The 25,224-nt window shown below is 38.4% G+C and overlaps 1 protein-coding gene across 6 annotated transcripts in view; it reads right to left on the bottom strand.

Moving 5' to 3' along the window:
• The window catches only part of FBXO16 (F-box protein 16), a 51,378-nt gene that overhangs the window by 15,386 nt on the left and 10,768 nt on the right, over window positions 1–25,224 (bottom strand). For 4 of the 6 annotated variants that reach the window (XR_201003.3, XM_004775145.3, XM_004775141.3 and 1 more), the window contains exons 3-7: window positions 23,064–23,099; window positions 15,303–15,509; window positions 12,167–12,331; window positions 6,912–7,144; window positions 4,709–4,811 (exon numbers count right to left, since the gene is read on the bottom strand). Coding sequence is in view for 5 of the 6 variants with exons in the window: in XM_004775145.3 (XP_004775202.1) it covers window positions 4,709–4,811; window positions 6,912–7,144; window positions 12,167–12,331; window positions 15,303–15,509; window positions 23,064–23,099 (744 nt within the window). In the remaining variant the exon portion in view is untranslated. The remainder of the gene's footprint in view (window positions 1–4,708; window positions 4,812–6,911; window positions 7,145–12,166; window positions 12,332–15,302; window positions 15,510–23,063; window positions 23,100–25,224) is intronic. The other 2 variants (XM_004775143.3, XM_004775142.3) reach the window with 2 other exon arrangements.

A 25,224-nucleotide genomic window follows, 5' to 3' on the forward strand; every position in this document is an offset into this window, starting at 1 on the left:
AATCAAGTTATCTTGGAAGGTGTTGAAGAAGGTTAAGTGCAGAGGCTGGAATTCACAGAGCACAGAAGAAGGTAAGGTCTTATCAAAAGAAGTTAGAGCAGGGGCACCTGGGTGACTCAGTTAAGCCTCTGCCTTTGGCTCAGGTCATGATCCCAGGGTCCTGGGAGCGAGCGCCTCTCTGCCTACTGAGTATTCATGATCTCTGCCTATCAAATAAATAAAATCTTAAAAAAAAAAAAAAAGCAGTGAAAGTAAACAGGCAATCTGAGACTTTTGTTACTTGTATTTAGGTAAATGTGAAAAGGCAAGCTTTTTGACATCTGAGGCCAAATCAGAACCTAGAAAGTGACAACTTCTCCTCTCCAAGTAACAGCGGAATGTGAGATAAAGGGATTTCAGGTTGGGGCACCTGGGTGGCTCAGTGGGTTAAAGCCTCTGCCTTTGGCTCTGGTCATGATCCCAGGACCCTGGGATCAAGCTCCGCATCGGGGAGCCTGCTTCCTCCTCTCTCTCTCTGCCTGCCTCTCTGCCTACTTGTGATCTCTGTCAAATAAATAAATAAAATCTTTTAAAAAAAGAAAAGGGATTTCAGGTTTTATACTTAACTTGGTAGGAAGAAGAAAAAAGGAAAAATTATAGGAAACAAGATGTCGGCTGGGGTCCTCAGAATGTACCTCCACGGCCCAGGACGTCCAAAGCCCACCCTTGGGTTTTTATGAATGGTCCTGGAGAATTTTGTTTTTCTGGACTTCAAGACTTTTGAGATCTTCCTTTCATGTGGAAATTGAGAATTTACTGTAGAGATGGAAGGCAGGGTTGACACCCAAGCAACAGCAAATAAATTCAATCGGAATGGATCCTGGCCCTGCTCCCCTACCTGCCTGAGCTTCTCTCCTGGCTTGCTCTCTCTCTACCACCTCTCTGCTGTGCCCCCCCCACCCCCTTCCTATGCAGTAGCAGAAACAACAAACTTCCTCTAATCTCCTGCAGAGCAGGTTTTCACCCCCCTCTGAAGTCCAGGTGTCTATAGCATCCAAGCCCTCAAGGTGGCATCCCTCCCCACAAACTCATCAAGGAGGCTTTCCCCCAAGGAGACAGCTCAATCCTTCCCCTTCCCGAACAGGCACTTCAGGTCTGGCTGTTAAGATTTAAAACAAAACAAAACAAAACAAAACAAAAACACGTCTTTATACATGACAGGAAAATTTCTGAAGTTTAATAACAATAGCAGCACTCACTATACTGTGGTAGTGTTGCTATTTTTTGTTTTGTTCGGTATGGAATTTTATTATCATAACTAATTGTAATGGACATTTCTTAATATTTATCTAATTTTTAATAATCGGTCTTCAAAATCAGAAAGCATTAGTGATCAGATCTAGGCTTTCTTTGCATCTTCTATCAGTGATTCCCATCAAAGGTGGGTAAATGAAGCAGCTGTAAAGAGGCAGCTTTAGAATTGAAAGCCTTGGGGGACCTGGGTGGCTCGGTGGGTTAAAGCGTCTGCCTTTGGCTCAGGTCATGATCCCAGGGTCCTGGGATCAAGTCCCACATTGGGCTCTATGTTTGGCGGGGAGCTTGCTCCCTCCTCTCTCTCTGGCTAGTTGTGATCTCTCTCTGTCAGATAAATAAATTAATTTAAAAAAAAAAAGAATTGAAAGCCTTAAGAGGAAACCAGGTGCCCTTTGGGCCTTGAAAACTCAAGGCCATTAAGTAATAGAAAACATCACAAGCTCACTATTTGGGTTCGAAATTGTTTCCCTAAACAGGTTTTTCTTTTCGGAGGCATCACTCATATTTGAAAGCTGTAAGTCATGGTAGGCAAAAAGTGAATTAGGTGGGTCTCACTGGCCCGATAGCCACAGTCCTGGAGAGATGGCTCAAGGGATATTCTCTGTACTCTTAACTCTCCTGTGCTTTTTTTTTGTTCCAATCCTTCCACTTTACGAAGCTCTACCTTCTCCAAGCTCCCAAATATTTTCTCCTTACAGGGGAAAGAAATGCTCAGTGTTCAGGCCTCAGAGACCTTCGAGCAGCTTTGTCTGTCTGTCCTTCTTATCCTTACCTCTATCATGTGCTCGCCTGAGTGCTGCCTGCTCACCTGTTTCCCTAGTTCCTCTTGAAACCTTCAGGCGTATGCATATCTAAATGATGTGAGAACTTTCCATCGAACGAGGGTTCTCTCCGTTGCAACTGTACCGGGCTGTGTCCACCACCCTCTCTCTCTACAGTGGCAATTCTCAAGAGTTTTACTCCCTTCTCTCCTTCTGTCCTCTAACTGCCTTTCCTCAAAGCCTGTTTCTTCTTCTTTCAGATCCCCACATCCAGCATTTCCAAATTTTCACCACCACCTTGTATCACTGAGAAGGTTGCTTATTTCCTCTGAGTTGGGTGGCCCACAGTGAGGGCAAACTGTCACCATGTGAAGACTGGGCCTGAGCCACTCGTGGCCCACCCAACAGGGCCAGGCTTGTCACAAGGCAGCAATACCAACAGAAGGATCCTAGCACACTTCTGGAGGGTTCACTTATGCTATATGCTCCTGATCCAAACCGCTAAGCATAAATAGTGATGATAATTAGTATATTTACATAAACAACCCCAGTAGATCAATCCAAGTGCACACTTCATTTTATTAATGGGTTCATTGTTCTCCATCATGGTTTAATTTGCTCCAGTTTCCCTTCCAGCCTTACTGAGCACAACTTTTAAAGTTTAGAAATATAAGGAATTTTTTTTAACTTAAGCAAGCCCTTCTAAGTGTGTGACAGATGGTTAATATCAAAAGCCCCTGGGGAAGGCTTCTGTTTAGCCTTTGATTTTGTTTTGTGTTCTCAGCCAGAGAAATGTTTGACTGTGCTGATAATTTGTAAGCATACATCAACCATCAACTTTTATCGTCCTTTAAATTCCCAGCTCTCCCCTGGATTTCTCTGCTACTCCTGGCCTAATAGGGGCCAGGAAATCAGGCAGAAGCATGCCTAAATGGCCCGTGTGATAAGCCTCATAAAGTTATTCTGCTCAATTAATGGTTTTCACTGACAATTTTACTGCTCTGTTTTAAGCGGCTCCATTCCCTTGGGCATCTGTACATATGTCTATGATAAGCCTCATCCAGTCCAACAAAATTGGCCCCTCAGAATACAGACTGCCCTATTTTTTAAAAAGCTCATTTTTTAAAAAGCTCTCTTTTTTGGAAACATAACACTTGAAAATACATTTAAACAGAAAGTAATAGAGCTTTAAAGCTGAGCTATAACAGTGATTTATTCATGAGTACATACTTATTCCTCTCCCAACTGACATCCATTTTATATTAATTTTCCTTGAGTGTGTATCCTCAGCTTCTTTCTAGATCTTCACTACCGATCTTCACTATCTTCACTACTCTTTATTCCACCCTTATTCCTGCCTACTTTGCTCCAAAGACTCCCCTATGGGCTGAGAGGGAGCCCCCTGCAGGTACAGAATCACAATCTGGAAAACTCCACCATGAAATAATAATGCTCCCCAGTCACCGACTTTATGAGGTAGTCGGTAAGCTTTTTTTTTTTTTTTAATTAAGGTAAGACAAGTTCCTCACTCATTTTTTCTGCAGCGACTTGAAATGAGCTTTTATAGTCATGCTCCACTGGTAGCAGGACAGCGAAGGAAGGTACACCTTTTCTCAGGTAAGTGGAACCTGCACTCTAGAGGTAAGTTTTTTTTTTTTTTTAAGATTTTATTTATTTATTTGAGAGAGAGAGAGTGAGTGAGAGAGAGAGCATGAGCAGGGGGAGGGGGAAGCCGACTCCCTGCTGAGCAGGGAGCCCGATACAGGGATGCAGCACTCAATCTGAGGACCCCGGGATCGTGACCTGTGCCGAAGATAGGCACTTAACCCACTGAGACACCCAGGCGTCCCTATAGGTAAGTAATTTATATAAAGAAATTTCTATAGCCTATCCTTCCCCCCACCCCTAAAGACTCATAGCAGAAGAAAGAACCAATGATAACAATGTACCCATTATATTATCTGCTTTTCAGAGCAGATCCATACACTTCAGTGCATCCAGTTTTTGTTTTTGTTTTTTTAACAGATAAGAGAAGTAGAGACTTAGAGTCTCATGGGAATAAAAGGGAGTGCATAAGGAATATAGTCACTGATATTATGATAGTGTTGTGTGGTGACAGTTGGTAGCTACACCTGAGGTGAGCACGGCATAATGTCTAGAGATGAGGAATCACGACGTCATGCACCTGAAACCAATGTAACACTGTGTGTCAACTATACTGAAATAAAAAAAAAAAAAAATAGAGGCTTAGAGGGGCACCTGGGTGTCTCAGTGGGTTAAAGCCTCTGCCTTCTGCTTGGGTCATGGTCCCAGGGTCCTGGGATTGAGCCTTGCATCGGGCTCTCTGCTCAGCAGGGAACCTGCTTCCCTTCCTCTCTCTCTGCCTGCCTCTCTGCCTACTTGTGATCTCTCTCTCTCTGTCAAATAAATACATAAAATATTTTTTAAAAATTAAAAATAGAGACTTAGAGAAATTAAGTAAAGGATGCCTTCAAGGTCACACAGCTTGTCAGTCAGAGACCAGAATTTAAAACGACCACTTGATGATTCTGGTTAAAAAACAACAACAACAAATTTCATTTCACAAATAGAATTAGCAATCCCGCAATTTTCATAAACGTTATGGTGTGGAAGCTTTTATAAGCAATACTTACCAGTGACTGTGCTTTTCTTAGCTTAGATCTGTCCTGCAATTTATGTTTCTTATCATGTGATTGTCGGCTGAAATCTGGATTCATTTCATGTCTTTTCCTCCTCCTGTAAGTCAGAAATCATTGGAACATTAGAATCATTTTAAATTTGCACATCTATTTGTCTGTTGGACTTTGTTGTTCCTGTGATTTAAATGATTGTTTTCACTCAACTGAAAATGAGCCAAATGTAGAGCACTAAAGAACTGGTTGAATCAACTCTGGCCCATCCACACAATGGAGCACTATGAGCTATAAAAAGGAAAGCAGGGTATTTCTACATCCAACCATGGGGTGATATATTGTTATATCCAGGATATATTGTTGTATATGACATATATATAACAATAACATATCCAGGATATATTGTTATATGAAAAAAAGGTGAATAAAATGGTATGTTGTGTACCACCATTTATTCCAGAAACAGATGTGTGTATTTGATTAAAATTTTGTTAAATAGAAGGACTATACCATAACAACTTAAAAAATGGTTATCTATAAGTAGGCTTCCCATGTGATCCAATCAAGAACAAAGAACAATATGGAGGGGTAGGAACAGAAGCTAGACTCTCCAAATATACTTTGTTTTATTTATTTGACTTTAGAACATTCTCAATGTTTCTCAAAATCATAAAATAAGACAAAGGAAGGAAATCCCTAAAATCTAAGAACAAAATGAAAGAAATAATCTTGTCTCTGGTGTTGGTAGCATTACTACACATGGAGGAATTACTTCATGAGACTTGAAACACAGTATTTGTCTGAATAGTCTTAGTAGAATATGTCCTAAGGACAAAAACACCGGCAAAGAAATCTTAAACTGTTTTTAGTAATCCTGTTGTTTGAATTAATATTAGTATTGGTTTTCTAAAACTATCATATATATTTGGATAAGGTAGGAATCAGCAGACTAGAACCCAGAGGCCAACTTGGCCCAATGCCTGTTTTTGTGAATAAAGCTAAATTGGGACATCATCATGCTTATTGTTTGCATATTGTTTTGGCTGTTTTCAGGCTACAATCGCAGAGTTGAGCAGTTGTGACAGAGACATATGCCGTAAAGCCTAACGTATATATTTTTGTCTGGCGCTCTCTAAAAAAGTTTGCCTGTAGTAATGGATCTAGGCCATGGTCTTCAATAGCCACTAACATCATAAAAAAAGGAGACAACCAGAAATAATGTGCCTTATGATGGAAGTACGTGATCTTATATACTCAAGGCTCTAGATCTGACCATGCGTATGGCCAAGTATAGGAGACAGAGAACATGTTAGGCTACATGTTGGGAGTGCAATCAGCAAAATTCAGAATGTGAAAAGCTCTGTAGGATACATGACCTGATTTCTGTAACAAACAAATTGCAAGGGGGGAAAAAAGAGGTAGGCCTATAGATCCAAAAAAGTTTTTTTTTTTAAGATTTTATTTATTTATTTGATAGAGAGCACAAGCGGGAGGCAAAGGGAGAAGCAGATTCCCCACTGAGCAAGGAGCCTGGTGTGGGACTCAATCCCAGGACCCTGAGATCAGGACCTGAGCTGAATGCAGATGAGTAACTGACTGAGCTACCCAGATGACCCAGCAGATTTGTTTTAATAATGAAATGAGTTAGCAGTTTTGAAATTATTTTCAGAATTTGTAAGTAAATATATACTGTTTGTGTATATGTGTATACTTTATAATATATATATTATATTATGTATACACATATTACATATACAAATGTATATTATATATACATATGTATATAAATTTGTATGCAAGTTATATATGTATATATATATTTTGATTATATATTATATGTACATATATAACTTGTATAAATAAACATGAGAACCAAGGTTCTCCTTGACAGAGAAGGGAGGTGAAAATATGAAAAAGGAAAAGACCAGAATGAACTCTGTGGGGCTAGACTGAAATCTGAAGTCCTAACTATTAAAAGGAGCTGTAATGTTAAATCATTATAGCTACAAAATGCAAACAGATCCTGATGAGCAGGGCAAATTTACCAATAATGGTTCCTTTACCTTCCAATGATGTTTTGCTTCTATGTATTGAAAAGCATTTGTATTTCACAGGAAATTCTATTTTCCTCTTTTCGTATACCTAAGTGCCAGCAAATTGTTTCCAACGGCAAGTAAATAGAGATGAGCATAGAGCTTCTCACCCTTGCCAGATTTGCTCACTGGGGTCACAGTTGTCCAGGTAATTGAAGCGAATGATATCAGTTGGATGCTTGTCAGATGATCTCCAGGGTGGGAGCTCTTTCTCCTTTGGGTGGGTTTTCTTTCTCAAAGAGGAAGACGACCTGAAAGCTGACGCAGGGGACTGCTTTTCCTCTGCAGGACTGCTTGTAACTGATTGAACGTCGGCAACGGCAAACCCATCTTTTGGAGGTGTCTAGAAGAAGAAAATCAATTATTTCTGTTCTTAAAACAACGTAATAATTACAATAAAAAAATCATCATATCATCTTCATTATATCTTTGTCATCATCTTCGCCACGACTGCAATGATAATGGTGACAGTAATTACAGCAGCCACAAACCCAGGAGTCTTGTAAGTGCCAGGTACTGTCTCAGGAAGTCTTCATGCATTATTTTATTGAACCTTCATTATAACTGTAAAAGGGAATACTTACTACTCCCACTTTACAGAAGAGGAAACTGAAGACGGGAAAAGCCAATGAACTCACCCACTACTACATTAAATGGTAAGACCGAGGGTCAGAATGTGAATCTAGGACTGTCTTACTTCAAGTCCTAGCTCTAATCCTGTCTATCCTGGACTGCCACCTCGTCTACCACATCATTGTGTACGTTTTCCACAACTGCAGTTAATTAACTCAATAAAACATATACATTCCAAAAAATAGTACTCCATGCTTAATTATCTGTAGAGCATAGGGACAACTTTGACATATACACAGGTAGACTGTAGATTTTATCAGTTATCAAAATCTTAACTGCTCTCAAAGAATACTTTGGCTTTAATTTCCCAAATGGAAAGTCTATTTTCGTATGTGAAATTCATAAGGTTTTTATGTGGTTGTAACCTAAGGGAAGCGGTAATGGTATGTAGAGAAGCCATTAAGGGCTTAATTTTTGTTCTTTAAGAGATTAGGGAAGCTTTGCATGGTAAATTGGTTTGCTTGAATTGTTTGTGACAATTAAGAAATTCCCCAAACCCTTCAAGCAGAATCAGTTTCTTATCCTTGTTTCAACTGTTCTTTGTATATATTTCTGTTACAGAATAGCACTTAGTACTCAGTGCTGTAATTTTGTATTTGTCTATGTCTAAGGTCACTAGACTCCGCTTCTTGAAAGCAGGGTTAGGATCATTATACTGAGTACCTAGCACATAACCGTATTTATTAAATATTTACTGATTTAATGGATGATTGTAGTTTAGTAACTAATTAAAACATTTTCTTTATATAATCGATAGCTCATTATTGGTTTGGTATTTAATGTTTTGTTCAGGTCTCATTTAAAATGGACATTCATTCCAATTCTGAGCATAGATTGAACAAAGACTTTGCTTAAGTAGGTCTAGTTTAGTACTACTGGGAATAAATAGTATATGATAATAAAAAACTTCAGGGGGAAAATTTTAGGTATACATGCTAGTTATTATATGTAAGTAAACATTATTTAGTCTGAAAAATGCTTGACACTTTAACAAAACAGGATATAATGAAAACTGATGACTTTTCTGTATTAAACAAAATTTTTGTTCACTTCATCTAAAGTCTTTGAGAATTTTTAGAATCATGAATGATGTCGAACTCGTGTTAACTGCTTTTTTCTGCATATACTGAAATGACCATACATCTTTTCTTTTCTATTCTGTGAATTTCATTGGTTAATTTTTTAATATTATGCCAACCTTACTCTCCATGGATACTTCCCACTTGGTCATCATGAATTATTCTTTCTTTGTATAGAACTTGATTTAATATGCTAATATTTTTAAAAGATTTTTATGTGTGTTCATGAGGGATATTAATCTGTGGTTTTGTTTTGTTTTCTTATTAAGGGTCTATCTTGTTTTGGTATAAAGGTAATGAGTTGGGAAGTGTTCCCTCATCTTCCATATTATTTTTTTTTAAGATTTTATTTATTTATTTGATAGACAGAGACCACAAGTGGGCAGAGAGGCAGGCAGAAACAGAGAGAGGGGAAGCAGGCTCCCCACAGAGCAGAGAGCCCAATGCGGGGCTCGATCCTAGAATCCTGGGATCATGACCTAAGCCGAAGGCAAAGGCTTTAACCCACTGAGCCACCAGGCGCCCCTCATCTTCCATATTATGAAAGAGTTTATGTATAATTGATATTTCTTCCTTATGTGTGTGACAGAATTCGCTAATGAAGCTATCTGGGGGTACCTGGGTGGCTCAGTGGGTTAAGCTCTGCCTTCTGCTCAGGTCATGATCCCAGGGTCCTGGCATCGAGCCCCACATCGGGCTCTCTGCTCAGTGGGGAGCCTACTTCCTCCTCTCTCTCTCTCTCTCCCCGCCTGCCTCTCTGCCTGCTTGTGATCTCTGTCAAATAAATAAATAAAATATTTTTTAAAAAAAGAAGCTAGATATCTGGGTCTGGAGTTTTGTGGAAAATTATGAATTTTTTATTATTTTTTTAAGATTTTATTTTTTTATTTGATAGAGAGAGAGAAAGAGAGGAGAAGGTCAGGGGCAGAAGCAGACTCCCCATGGAGCTGGCAGCCCGATGTGGAACTCGATCCTGGGACTCCGGGATCATGACCCGAGCTGAAGGCAGTTGCTTAAAGAACTGAGCCACCCACGTAGCCGTGAATTCGATTTTTAAATTGATTAAGATTTATTCATGTTTTCTATTTTCTAGTGAAACTGTTTTCCTAATCTGCATTTTTCGAGAATTGTCCATTTCATCTAGGTATTTGAATTTAGTGACATAGACTTGTTCATAAAACTCTCTCATTATTCTTATTTACAAGGATCTGCAGTGATGCCCCCTCTTTCATTCCTGTCACTAGTAATTTATATTTTCTCTCTTTTTTCCTTCATCGCCCTATCTAGCAACTTAGGAATTTTATTTAAGTTTTCAAAGAAGGAGCTTTGGTTTCACTGATTCTATTATTTGTCTGTTCAAATTTCATTGACTTTAGCTCTTTATTATTTCTTCTATCTACTTTGGGTTCAACTTCCTCTTCTTTCTGTAGATGAAGTCTTTTTGAAATTATGCTGTCTGGAGTAGATATAGTATAGCCTGATAGATAGTTATAAAGATCATTCTTGTCCAGTCCTCTCATTTGAAGGTTGGGGAAACTAATATGAACCACAACCACTTGATCATAAAATGCTTTCAAAAGCTCTGCTGGAGCACATGCTAAGTACAGGGTATTGAGGGAAAGGTTGCTAGGGAAGGTGCTTGAGTAAAGGCAAATTATGCTTTAATCCAGGGGCTGCCTACGTTCACCATCACTGGAGCAATCTCACAGGGAATTACCCAAATTACTCAAGTATGTATTGTGCTGACAGTTGACTTTTTAACCTTAGTCACCTGACTTTTATTAACCTTAGTCACATGACTCTTCAGGCTTTCTGACTTAGGTCTATTTTTTTTATTTTTAAAGATTTTATTTATTTCTTTGACACAGAGAGAGACAGTGAGAGAGGGAACACAAGCCAGGGGAAAGGGAGAAGGAGAAGCAGGCTTGACGCTGAGCAGGGAGCTCAATGCGGGACTTGATCCCAGGACTCTGGGATCTTGACCTGAGCTGAAGGCAGACGCCCAACGACCAAGCACCTAGGCGCCCCAGGTCCTTTTTTAAAATAGAAAAACTAACATTTAATATAACATTTAATATAAGTGTTCCCTAAAGAAATTTAATACTAAGCGAAGAGATGGCAATTTTCTTGGATCAGAACGATTCATTTTTAAATATAGTTATGCACATTTTATAGAAAAGAAGTACAGCTGAAGACAATGCTTTCAAGTCAGTTTTATAAATACTCAAAACCTCTTTTTCTTCTACAGGTTAGTTAAATTACTCTTCTCTTATCTGCCCCAGAATGGCCCAAGCTTCAGCTTTGAATGCCATTCCCTGCCCCTAACTGAAAATGAGAGTCAAGAAAAGCCTTATCAAATCTTGAAAAGAAATCATAGCTATGGTAATTTTTAAAATAACTTTCTCCATCACTGCAGTTTACGTTTTTCTTTTTAAAAGAAATCCTTGTGGAGCACACCAATTACTGAAATCGGAAAGGCTAGTTTTACCATTGCAATTAGAACAACATTAATTATGCATAGTTTACTACTGTACTAAATGTAGATGGATTCTACTTTAAAACAATAAAACTCAACCCAAATGAAGAAGCTAGGAGTTGACTATTCATCTTTAAAAAGATTCTTCAATTTTAAAAGGATTCACTGCCATTTTTTTAATAGAAAATGATACCCCTGTGGTTTTAAAAATCATTAAAAAATCTAATTTACACATAATTTTTCAGGAACTCATCTATCATACAAAACAATGCACAGCTCCGCATGTGTATAGATCACACCATAAAGAAAAGGCTCATAAAAATTTCCCATGAGTTATCTAATTAACTGTGACTATAAGAAGGAACATAAACATTGGTTATAATGCAGAGAAAACAACTAGAAAAATTATTCTTGCATTATTTACTTTTTATCATTATATGTAAATGCTTTACATTGCTTAGTTTCTAGATTAAAAAGGACTTTAGTATACTCATTATTCCCTTCAAAAATTACATATTTATTGGAAAACTTTTCTTTATAAATGATATAAAAATAACCTTTTGCTCACCTGGTAGAATCAGAAAATTCGAATTAATAAAGTAGAATTGGATGACCCATTGATAGCAAATACTGCACAATACCCACAGAGTCCCAGATCAGAATTGCCTGGCGTGGGAGTCAGAGATAGGGAAATTCAGGAATCTGAACAGAGTGAGGAGCTCCACAGTCCTAACCTCCTGGGGAACTGCTGGTTTAGGAGAGTCTAATGAGGGTTCTTGGCTAACATGGATGTCTCGGAAAGGACTATCGAGATCACAGAAAAGGAGAATTTTGAAGTAATAGTGTATTTCCTTTGCTTATACTGCTTAGTTTCTAGATTAAAAAGAACTTTAGTACACTCATTATTCCACTCCCCAACTTCAAGTTTTTTAGTCTTAGTTCTAGAATTTCTTTTTTTTTTAAGTTTTTATTTAAACTCCAGTTGCATACAGTATGATATTGATTTCAGGTGTACAATTTAGTGATTGACACTTCCACAGAAACCCGGTGCTTGTCACAGGTGCTCTCCTTAATCCCTATCACCTGTTTAACCCATTCCTGGCACCACCCCACCCCCGCCCTCATACTCCTAAATAGCTGATACATGTATGTTTGTTCCTTTTTGCCCCAAATTTACCTTTGGCTTGGTAACATGAAGTTCTTTTACCATCTGAATGTAGTGCTTCTTCCATATACCCTGCTCAAAGGGAGTTGGAGAGAAATTGATGTACCAGTTAAATCGTAAACATTTGAGCATCCAGAGCTGATCCAGCTCAGTTAAGTTCTTCCAGTGCCAGCTCACCTGGAAAAGCAACAATTGGAAAGAAAAGAGAAACCCTACTCAGCCCATTTTCTCTAGGTCTTCAGCTGTCACCCTAGACCTGAGATGACTTTTTTTTCTTTTCCTCCAAATCAAAGCTTAAAAAGTTACCTACCTGAAGTGTTCTCTACCCAGGCAGAAGGATTTTCAGAGTCAACTAATATTTACTGAGTACCTATTAACTAACCATCCCCCCCTAAGGAAAGAGGTGTTATTATTACTCTCATGTTGCAAATAAGAGAACTGTGGCTCAGAGAGACTTTGAAATTTCCTAGATGCTCATATGAGAGTTATATGAAGGTCATAGAAACTCAGATCTTAGCATATTCTTTACTCATTTTTTGATATGTTTCCATTTTCCCTCCATTCTTATGATTTAACTAAATAGAAATTTTGTAAATAGAAAGTCAAGGTATGTCCTTGACATATGGGCATATGGTATGTCCTCTATAGCCTTTAAGATTCCATAGAGCATAGATTATTTGCTCTGTACATTCCATTCCCACAGCATTATGGTCAATCTCACAATCCAGATGGAGGTGATCCTATTATGTGCAGCAGTGTTTACAATAACTTACTCCAGATTTTGAACAAGTCTTGCTGAAAACTAGGGTCAAGTTCATACACAAAGTTCAGACATGGGGTTCTGTGTCTTGGCTCTAAGAGTTGCAAAGATGACATCCAACTTTCCAATGCAAATTTCATCCTTGGAAAACTAGCTTCTTTTTCAACATTAAGTAGATCATTAATAATTTTTGAGCATAAAAAATGAAAGAAAGAGGGGCGCCCGGGTGGCTCAGTGGGTTAAAGCCTCTGCCTTCAGCTCAGGTGGTGGTCTCGGGGTCCTGGGCTCAAGCCCTGCATCAGGCTCTCTGCTTGGCGAGGAGCCTGCTTCCCCCTCTTTCTCTACCTGACTCTCTGCCTACTTATGATCTCTTTCTCTCTCTGTCAAATAAATAAATAAAATCTTTTAAAAAAGAAGAAGAAAATGCAAGAAAGAAAGAAGAAAGGGCAGAAACTGTAAGATACATCCATTTACCTGGCCCTCCCATTCTCCCTCCTTCCATCTACCAAGTACAGAGCTCCATCATGTTTAGCATTGTTTTCTGTGCTGAAGAGGAGACATACAGGAGAGGGGAGGGCACAATTACAAGAAATAACAGGTTCAGGAACTGGAAGGACGAAAAAGGGTAGAGAATCAAAGCCCTGCAGGCAAGAACAGAAATCACATCTACTTCGTTTAGTGCAGAAAGGCAACAACATCGACCTTAATCCCCGTATGGTTAATTAACTTAGAATTCAGTGGAGAGGAGAGGTTTCGCAGGGAGGGGATGGAGAAGTTTCTCCATTTTCACTCTTTTCCTCATTTTCCTTACATCTTGTTGTGACATGGCTATTAAATTGTTTTGATTTCCCCCCGGAGTAGTAGGTTTTTTGTACGTTATGTTTTTGCTTTTTTGTTGTTTTTTGTTTGTTTTAAGTAGATAGGAAGGAGGAGGGTTGAAGGGTAGGTAAGAGCTTTCAAAATTATCAGCCTCCCCCCATATTTTTAAACTGCTCAAAGCTCATTTTAGTGCAATGATATTAGTGTTTAAATCTAGCTAAAGAACAATCGCCTGTGTCTTCCTCACAGGCAGAACTGGGAACAAATATAATGCTGAGATCTTGCAAGACTGACATATGATACACATATATGATAGGATTAGTGATTTCAAATAACATTTCCCTCCAGTGATAACATTCTCATTGTGCGAAACTTGGAAAATTCCAAGAAGTTTCAAGAAAAACAATACCCATACCCCACCAGTCAGACATGACTTTTATTAACCACCTGACATGGTTCTTTTCCATCTTTTTTCTAAGCATGTATGAAAGCAAATTGGGAAATTCTATATATCCAATTTTAGATAGTGCTTTCTTCATTTCACCTATTATAAGCATCTTTGGTCTTAGAAAACATGTTTTCTAATGGCCACACAATAATTCATCATATGGCTATATGATAGTCTTTTACTGTTGGACATTTAGAATGCTATGTTCTTTTTTTTTTTTTTAAGATTTTATTTATTTATTTGACAGAGATCACAAGTAGGCAGCAGAGGCAGAGAGAGAGAGAGAGGAGGAAGCAGGCTCCCTGCTGAGCAGAGAGCCTGATGCGGGGCTCGATCCCTCGATCCCTCGATCCCGGGATCATGACCCGAGCCGAAGGCAGAGGCTTTAACCCACTGAACCACCCAGGCGCCCCGCAGTTAAAGTACACTTTAACAGACCGTGGACTTAACTTGTAGGAAAACAATATAGTCAGCCCCTTTTCCAAGGCCAATGGAAGCAAGTCTATTTACTCTGAACTCTTTTAGTCTTTTTTTTTTTTTTTAAGATTTTATTTATTTATTTGAGAGACAGAGTGAGTGAGAGAGAGCATACGAATAGGGGTAGAGGGAGAAGGAGAGAGAGGCTAGCCTGCAGGGCTCGATCCCAGGACTCTGGGACCATGACCTGAGCCAAAGGCAGACACTTAACCAACTGAGCCACCCAGGCGCCCCCAGAACTCTTTAAGATTTGTACTCTTTGTACATACCCCACTAGTACCTTATTTTGAGCTTTTCTATTTATGAATAGCCTGTACTGTACAATTTACAATTGTTTTCTAGTTATATGCTTTATAATATAAGACTGTTCTGCTGATGAACCATTTCATATGTATGTTTGTCTCCTCAACCAGCAAATACTATTCTGTGGACACTAATGATGTCTTACATCATTTTACATCTACTTTTGAGCAGTAAATAGAGAGGCACAAAGAAGACGGGGGTTAATTCAAACTATATAGACTACACATATTGACCATCTCATCTATTTCTTGGTTTTGCATGTGTGCTTTTTTCCCCCCATCATTTTAGAATTTTCTAGGCTATCACTACAAAACATGTATACGGATTCTTTGCCTTTTTACCTGTGCACAACGACAAAGGCTTCGTGGGTCCAGGAAAGAAAAGATGTATAGAGATAACACTCTTGGAAGCTTGGTAGTAAAATCCAGAGCTTCTGCTGGAATTTTTTCTTGAAGTTTTCGACAGCAGAACTTTTGCTGTGACAGGGAGCAACGTTCTAACAGGCCTGTCAAGATTCTTCTCCGTTGAGAGTCTGTCCATTTGTCAAACTGGAAAAAAGAAAGATTAAAAAAAACTGCAGGTTCAGTTTGAGACCAGAGATTCATTAGAGAAATGGATAAGAATGGCACAGAATTGAGTTTAATTATTTTATTCCTAATGAATAGCATGTATCTCTTCCCCTAATTAACAAATGTGATGTTTTGTTACTTACCTATTCTTCCTCACATATATACATGTGAGCATGTGCAAGACCTGAGTGTGTACACAAACGTGTGTGCACTTGACCTCAGAACTTGTAGTTACATAAGGACAGTAAGTTGGGAGCTGGCCATATTCAAAAACTGAGAAAATATATACTTAAAAATATAATTTCAGGGACACCTGGGTGGCTCAGTCAGTTGGTCATCTGCCTTCTGCTCAGGTCATGTTCCCAGGGTCCTATGATTGAGCCTCAGAGGGGAGCTTCCCTCTTCCCCTCCTTTGCAGCTCCCCCTGCTTGTGCTCTCATGCTCTCTCTGTCAAATACATAAATATAACTTTCAAAAATGTGTGTGTGTGTGTGTGTGTGTGTGTATATATATATATAAAATTTCAAGAGAAGGCACCTGGGCAGCTCCTCTCTGGCCAGACTTTCTGTACTGGCTCATAAGTGCCAAACTCCAGGACCAGAAACAAAGCTTTGCATTCACCATTGGAGATAAGGTATACTGTCTAAATATCCCTGAGAAGGGTTAAAGTCCCACCAATGTGTTAATGATTGATTGGGAGTGTCAGAGACAGGCAGGAGATGCCAGAGTAATCTGAGGCAGGGCAAACAAGAGCTTTGGTTACTTCACTATTTTCCCTAGAGATAACCCTAAAGAGTTCCAACATCAATGACTGATCACAGATAAGAATCTGAGGGCTGGCCAAAACCAAAAGAAAGGCTTTTCTGGGAACACCTACCGACTGAATGAGCCACTTTACTGGACGTCTAAACCTCTCTTTTTTTCCTTAGCCCATTTTAGAGAAGAGAGATAGGAAAGTTTGGGGTGGCCTATATTTTGTATACTATTGCATTTCGCATATAGATATTTTCTATGGCTGTCTCAAGCTAGTGAGAATTTTATAAGAAATTTTAGCTGTAATCATAAAATACACTACCTAAAAAAGCATATAAAGCATGACAAGTCAACTTCATTATAGTCTTATGAAGTATTTTTTTAAAGATTTTACTTATTTACTTAGGGCAAAAGGGAGAGAGAGAAAGTGCTCGAGCCAGGGGAGGGGCAGAGAAGCAGACTCCCTGATGAGCAGGGAGCCAGACGCTGTACTTGATCCCAGGACTCCGGGATCAGGACCTGAGCCAAAGGTAGATGCTTAACCGCTGAGCCACCCAGGCACCCATGATGTATTTTTTTAATTTGCAAGAATATTTCTTGATGAAAACTATTCACTATTATATATATCTATTTTATGACCTAAGAATCTCAGTTTGGAAACTAATTCAAGTGGGGGGAAGGATGTAGAGAGCAAGATGGAGTCACTCATGTCAAGCAGTGACATAACTAGCCAAGGATGTTGTACCTGAGACCAGATATCACCAAAAACAACAGAGACTGGCTGTACTAAGGACTGATAATCAGCAAGGCCCCAGGAACCTGAAAGAACCAAGAGCTGATAATCACTAGAAGGCCTGCAAAGGCCCAAGACTGATTAAACTCCTTTAAACAGAAGATTTCTGCAGCAAACTGTCAGAATCTGCAGACACTGACCCTTCCACTTCTGACCGTACCAATCAACGGCCGTACCTGATTGATCTTAAACATCACAGGGATTCTCCACTGCTTGAACATCACAGCAGTATGAGCTGAGAGCCGACCTAGACTGGACCGAGGCCTCACCTCAACTGCGTGCTCAGGGACTGACCTTGCACTTGGTTCCTTGCTTCTTGTATAGCTTCTCTGTTGTGTGACTTTGTATGGTACTTTGTTTTGTGTGACATGTATGAAGCCAAGTTAAATACACAGTGATAGGTCATTGTTTGGAATCCTGACACTGTGGAAATACACAACTCACGTAGAGGCCTTGACAGTGGGCTTGCGGCAGGGGAGAAAAAAACCCAAAACCTAAACTTACAAATAAATGAATGAAATCTATTCATGTGTGAGTGTTCCCTGATTTCTCCTCTCCCTATTTCTGCACAATTCATATTTCCAGCTCTCACAATGGGGGATTTCTTTCCTTTTGGGATGGACTATTAGAATGAAGAGAGAAGCCAGACCAGAATGACTAGGGCCAGGGGAAGAACTGTGCCAGAGAAACCACATTGATCTACAAAATAGCCAAGGGGGAAGTGTGAAGAGAGAGAAAAGCAGTTAGGTTTTTGGCTTGTTGGGAGTTTAGGGGTTCAGAATGTCATTGCCTCAACAGCAATTAGAGACTGAGATAAATGAGGAATGAAGGAAGGTATTTAAAAGAAAACCACAGTACAAAATGGAGTCACTTATGTTAAGGGCCCCATGTCAGCAAAGCAAAATTTAATACTAACCTAATTGTAATATTATATATCCCCCAGGAATATAACCTTTAACCAGTCAACCTGGAATTTCCTGGTCAGCACTAGGAAATTTACCAACAGATCCCTTCCATTTCCCTTAGGAAAGCAATGTTACCTAAAACAATGTGTTCTTTCCTAATAATTTCCATTGTCAGGCTCCCTCTCTACCTTTCAAAACCTTTCCTTTTCTGTAGCTAAATGGAGCTCCTTTCTATTTGCGAGATAGAATGCGACCCGATTCACAAATTGCTCAATAGAGTCAATTTGATCTTTTGAATTACTCAAGTTGAATTTCTGTTATTCAACAAAGGGAGACCTGAGAAGTACTGTCTAGAGTGTCTAGAGTTTTAAACTGGTTTTGCTGTGATTTTTTTTTCTTTGAAACATGAAGTGAAAATTAAAATTCATTTTAAAATTACTTCTAGGCAGCATTCTGTGGTTCTGTAGAAACTGAGCTACATGGGACCCAGGATCATTATGGTTACAAAAAAATTTTCGTGAGATATTATAACCACTGCAGGAAAGCAGAATAACCAAAAATGCCTAACCATAGGGGATCAGCTATGCAAACTGTAATCTCTCAACAGGATAAGAGGAAGTATGGCCTTACAGATTGATGGTGGGTTTCGGAATGAGGCCATGGGAAATCTCACTTACAGTACTCTATTATTTTTAATACTCTTTAGAAATAAATCACTAAATCCCAATTCCACCACTATCAACCTCTCAATTTCCTCTTTTATACATTAAGAATAATTATATCTAAATTGTAGGGTTGTTGTGAGGATTAAAAAAATTATGTATAAAATTCTTAATAAGGCACACGCCTCATTGTAGACATGGTAGCTATCATTATAAAATATCAAAGTGATGTTAAGAATAATAAGTATGTGGGTTAAATCAGTGTGAAAAGAATATATATGCAAACAATTAAATTAAAAAGCACAAGATTATCATGTCTGCAAATTGGCAAGGCTGGGAAGTACATTTAGAATGACTGAGGTTAGCTCATCTACTTTCACTGCTGCCCACAAAAAGTGAACGAGCTCAGGTTGAAGAACAGTGATTTAAAAGCAATATAAAAGAACTCTAGGATTATAAAATGCTGAAGAAATCTATAAAAGAAAACATTAAAACATTTTCCTCTAGAGATTAAAAAGATAATTACATTGGTTTCTCATTTATTTCCCTGATTACCATGGTCAAAAGGTAATTTATATCTGGTTTTGATAGGTATTCTTTGCCTCGAGGGATTTTTCTATTCTAATTGTGTTTGTTTAGGCTAATAGAAAATGAATTTGCATTCCTTGAACTCCTTCCAAATGAAGGTGGGTTGATGACTCAGAAGAATGCTTCACGGTTGGGGAAAATCCTTTTGGAATTTAAAAGGTGCTAGGAATAATCCAAAGAGTAAATAATCCGTGGAAGAGTTAACTGTCCAGGAATTTGATAATGTCTTACATCCCTCCCATTTTCACCTTTCAAGTAAAAATACCCATAACATAGTAGAGATCCAAGATGTGAGATTTGGGGAGTAGCTAGGACCATTCTTCCAACCTGATATCACCTACAGTATACCTCCCTTTACAGTTAGTTCCCTTTTTAAAATATTATTTATATCAATTGTATTATGCTATGTTATATTATATCACAATTATGATATGCTTATATTTTATAATTATTGTAAGGCCTTTTTATAGAATTGTAAAAATCCCGTGTTTGGAATAGTTACTCCAAGGATTTTTACTGCAGTTGCAGGAAGTGAGGGCAGTTGCTAGAGCCTTCAGGTTCCACTCCTCTCACAACGAAAGGCAAGGAAAAGTTCACAGTGTGTGAGGCACAAGATGAAGAGGAAGGCCTGTTATTGTTTGCCTATTGGTTATTTATCTCAATCTGGTGGACTTTTTTTTTTAATGTTTTATTTATTTATTTGAGAGAGAGAGCAAGAAAGAGAGAGAAAGAAAGATTGAGAGAACCAGTTGGGGAGGGGCAGAGGGAGAAACAGGTTCTCTGATGAGTAGCCCTATGCACAGGGATGCCCTGATGGCTCAGTTAGTTAAGTGTCTGCCTTTGGCTTAGGTCATGATCCCAGGGTTTGGGGATCATGACCTAAGCCAAAGGCAGACACTTAACCAACTGAGTCACTGGGGCATCCCTCTGGTTGAATTTCTGAGTCCTATTACCAAAAACTGATTTTCACATTAAAGCAAGAACACATTATTATTTAAAAGTTTCAAAAAGGTACATATACAATTAAACATGAAAATCCTCTGTAACTGCTCTTCGCCATCCAATCTCATTCTATCTTCCTAGATGGACACTATGCACAATTTGAAATTATCCATTTCTATGCATTAGCATACACATACAGCCATCAATAAAGAAACAATTAAATAAATTAGAGTATAACCTCCTTGTAGGATACTGTGCAGCAGTTTAAAAACACAAGAAAATATAGCCAGAAATGACCTGACATGTAATAAACCTAGAGCATATTGTTTTCTCATTCTTTCATGGCATATTCATTTTCTCATTCATTCCTTCGTCATGGCTATACCATAATATTTACTCAATTTATTACTGACACAATTTACAGTACAAAAAAAAAAAAAAAGAAAGAAAAGAAAAAAAAAACAACTTCAATATTCTGAAACATGCCTTTTCGTGTCCTGTGTGAGTATTTCTTTAGTACAGATAAACAGAAGTGGAATTACAGGTTCAAAGGACATTTGCATTTAAAACTTCAATCAGTCCCATCAAATTGTCTTTTAAGTCTTTACCACTTTACAGTCCCTCTGACTGTGTTTATGCATATCTTCCTACTCTCCAATAAATCCTTACTTACATTGGATATTATCTAGCTCCTCAATTTTTGTCATATAGGCAAAAGGAGGGGTTGGGAATCTCACCACTCAGGTGCCCCGTCCAGATTATTTAATACTAGATTTACTTCTAATACTAGATTGAGCTTTAAACTGATACTTGATTCCTACAATGAATAGCCCAAGTCATGCTAAGTAAAAAAAAAAAAAAGAAAAAAAAGTTGTATACTTATTTTTCCTTTCTTTTCTTGGAAATGTATTTCAATGTTATCAACCTCTTATGGTATTCCTGAAAATAAACAAAAAGACTAAAATGTGGGGGTTCCTGGGTGGTTCAGTCAGCTGAGCATCTGCCTTAGCTTGGGTCATGATCCTGGGGTCCTGGGATCCAGCCCCTCCTCCCTCTGCTCAGCGGGGAGACTGCTTCTTCCTCTCCCTCTGCCTGCCACTCCCCCCCCCCCACCTGCTTGTGCTCTCTCTGTCAAATGAATAAATAAAATCATAAAAAAATTAAAAAATAATAAAAACTAAAATGGAGAGAGAAAATTAAATAAGGCAAATTGTAAATATGCCCCTCAAACAATTCACGTGGCATTTGTGCAGGTATACGGACTACCACATGATACAGTGACTTTAAAGTATACGTTTGTTGTGGGACAAAAGAGAAAAACCAGTAAGTATCACTTATTTATTTAGAAAGCATTTATTAAATGCCTGGTAGTGTCAAGGAATATGTAAAGGACAAGATATAAAACCATGTCTTCCCCCTGTAAATGAGTGTGTTGGAAAAGAGACATCTTTGCAAATGTATTTCTATTTGCTATGGTGAAAGAAAAGAAAAGGAAAGAAAAGCAAGATCTTTAAAAAAATATAAAGATCTTGAATTTTTTCCAGAATGGTATAAAAAATATTTAACAACTGGTAATGCTACCAACTAATGAAAAGTTGGTCACATCAAATACTGGCTGATCATTGGCCTTGGTTACATTAATTAGGGGTTTCCACTGATAGTATGTGGAATGACAGTATAAAAAAACACTTATTCTAAATAAATCTCTTTTTAAGTTGTTGGTAACAGACATAAAGCTAGTTTAGAAATATAAATGGGATATGAGAAAAACTTAGCTAGATTTTAAATTTTTGATATTTTTAATTTCTTAATTTTTATCATATTTACAAAATATTGTTATTATTTTGAATAGGTAATACAGTCACATAATTTTAAAAAATCAAAAGGTACAACAGGTTCTTCAGCTAAAGGAGTCCCTTCTACCCTGTTCCAGATTTATAGTTCTCCCTGGGGGAAACAAATGTTGCCTTTTTTCTTGCGTATCCTTCCAGATATACTATGCAAATAATTTTTTAAAATTTACTTAAGTTAACAAATATCCTAGACTGCAGTTTGTAGATCAACACAAAAAAGAACGAATGACCAACTATGACAACCAAGAACATTAAGAAATAGTATTTTTTGTTAATCTAGTGCAATGGACTAAATGTTTGTATCCCCCCCCCCAACATACACACAAATTCATACATTGAAACCTAACCCACAAGGTGGTAGTATTAGAAGGGGGTTGCTTTGGGAGGGAATTAGGTCACAAGGGTGAAACCCTTATGAGTGAGATTAGTATCCTTATAAGAGACCCCAGAGAGCTCCCTCCCTCCTCCTGCCATGTGAGGTTAGAGTGAAACAATGGCCATCTATGAACCAGAAAGTGGTGTCCCCAGACACCAAATCTGCCGATGCCTTGATCTTGGATTTCCCAGCCTCTACAACTATGAAAAATAAATTCCTGTTGCTTATAAGCTACCCACTTACCTATCTACTTAGGGTTCTTAATTCTTGTTACGTGTAATCAACTTGAAATATCTCACCTTTAAAGCGTACAGTCAATGTTTTCTCATTAAGGGAACATCTCTGACCTGGATTATAACATCTCTGACCAGTGGACAAGATGCTGTCTCCAATGAGTTTCACTAACAAAGTATCTACAGAAGTTTGGGATGCTATAGCAAAATACATAGACTGGTTAGCTAGCTGTCGTCTCAGATTCAACTCACCTTTACAAACCCTACTTTGTGAGTATAGAACCCTAACTGATACATACAGAGAGTACCAGTCGAATTTCTCAGGCAATGAGTGATCACTTATTACCTTATGTTCAAACTGAATTCTTTGTGCTCTATGATAATGTGACATAACATAACAGAGAAGTAACTATATTTTAAATGGTTACCCATTTTCCAAGCAGAGCTCTTCTTTCTTCAAATATCTACAATAAATAAAAAGAATGGCATGATTTTGTATTTCATGGTTCAAAATACTCATTATAAGAAAGATATCATTCAAGTATCAATAAATAAAAACTGACAGTCTTTTCATTATACCAATGAGTATAAAAAGACAGAATTCACTCCTGAGAGGGTACTTTCCTTATTTTTAACTTGGAGACAGTATAGTTTTTCTCACTTTCTCCATGTGGAATAATTAATCTTAAAGAAAAGCAATGCTTTTTTTTGTTAAGGGAAAGACATAAGAATGGAACTGTAAGGCGAAATCAGTTTTAGAATTTGAAAAGATATGAAAAAATGGACAAAGGAAAAAGAGGAAAATGGAGATCCTCTCTCAAATATCAATCATATGAGAATGCGTGAAATTTATGTGAGCAGCTCTGTTTTTTATATTTTGTCATGTACACATATCGTGGGTGTACATGTACTGATATGTTTCCGGGATTAGAAATTTGTGTATGTGTACCTCTGGGCTCACAACTCGGTGTTTACCTGGACAGGCTTATTATGATATACTCGTTAGCACAGACACCATGCCATTTTTACATCTCTACTGTAGAGTACATAGCATATTACAGGTACTCCTGTTTGCTGGATTGAATGAATTGGTTGTGGTAAGTAATGTTCTCATGGATGTAGCAGTACAATGTGGGTGGATTTATATATTAGTGTGGAGGTGTTTTCCTGAGCACCAGTCATATGTGTATTTGAATGAATGAGGAAAGGAGAATAGCAGGGGAGGGAGTTATGGAGAAAGGAAGCAAGGGAGTCACGAACAGATGTGCATGTCTCTCTCCCCCCCACACTCAGGCCCTCTGTCAGCTTTCAAAATTGGGATTATGTTTTCCCCTTACTTTTAGCACTGCCTAAATTCTCTAGTGCTGTAAGAATGTTCCCACTTGGAGACTAACTAAGGCCCATTTCTTTCCTTTTTTGTGGAGAAGGATGATGATCTGGTTTTATGCTTCTAATGGATAATGCTTTTCTTCCTTTTTTAGACTCTCAAACTCTAGTTTGAAAGGGTACACAAAAGGGGGGTTAAAATAATTGGTTCAAAACAACCTCAAGGCCAGTGAAATGTCAGTTTTGCTCCTGGCTTACAGGTAGACATTTTTCTCATATTGGAGAAGAAAAAGAAGGCCTTTCTCCCCTGCCCCCTATTAACCCTCATCTGGGCTATTAGGACTCTCAAATAATGGCAACAGATAAATGTGGGATTTCTGGATGAAAATAGAAGAGAACCCATAGAGTACAGAAGATTTAAAAATGTGGCTTCAGATATTTCCTGAACTCTTCGTTTTATCTAACCAAAGTCTACCAGTCATCTGTTGTTGGATCCAAGTTACCAGCTCCAGTACTTCTCAGAGGCCCAGGGGATCAAACTCCTCCCAACTAATTTCCAGTTATAAACCATGCTCCACGTGGGCTTTATAGAGTTTGCTATGGCCCTCATCATCTCTGGTCATTTTATCTTCCCATGTGGATTACAACCACTTTCTCTATAATCTAAGTTGCAAGGCAGGCCCTCAAACACCTGCTGATTGAACAACAACAAAAATGTTTCAAAAGTCATAGCATTTTATTTTTTTAAAAGATTTTTATTTTTTTATTTATTTGACAGAGAGAGAGAGAGAGATCACAAGTAGGCAGAGAGGCAGGCAGAGGGAGAGGGAGAAGCAGGCTCCCTGCTAAGCAGAGAGCCCGATGTGGGGCTCGATACCAGGACCCCAAGATCATGACCTGAGCTGAAGGCAGAGGCTATAACCTACTGAGCCACCCAGGCGCCCCCAAAGTCGTAGCATTTTAGAGCTAAAAGGAACAACTAAGATCTTTTGAATTTCCTTATTTTAGAGAGGACAAGCAGAGGCCCAAAGGCTTACATTTATGAATTTTTAAAAATCACTGGTTCCAAGCCGTCTGTTCAGCTCAACTCTTTACTGGTTCCTCACTAGAACTATGGTCTTCCTCATCCTGACATCCAGCCCTACATTTGCAAAAACTGTTGGGGGAAGGAAAAAATATTAAGTCCTAAGATCATAACCTCTTTTCCAAAGGAGGATGAGATGACCATCATGGTGCCCAGTGACAATATGGGGCATTGGAAAC

Source organism: Mustela putorius, unplaced genomic scaffold (genome assembly GCF_011764305.1).
Source record: "Mustela putorius furo isolate JIRA1106 unplaced genomic scaffold, ASM1176430v1.1 tig00000242_pilon_pilon_pilon, whole genome shotgun sequence".
NCBI lineage: Eukaryota > Metazoa > Chordata > Mammalia > Carnivora > Mustelidae > Mustela > Mustela putorius.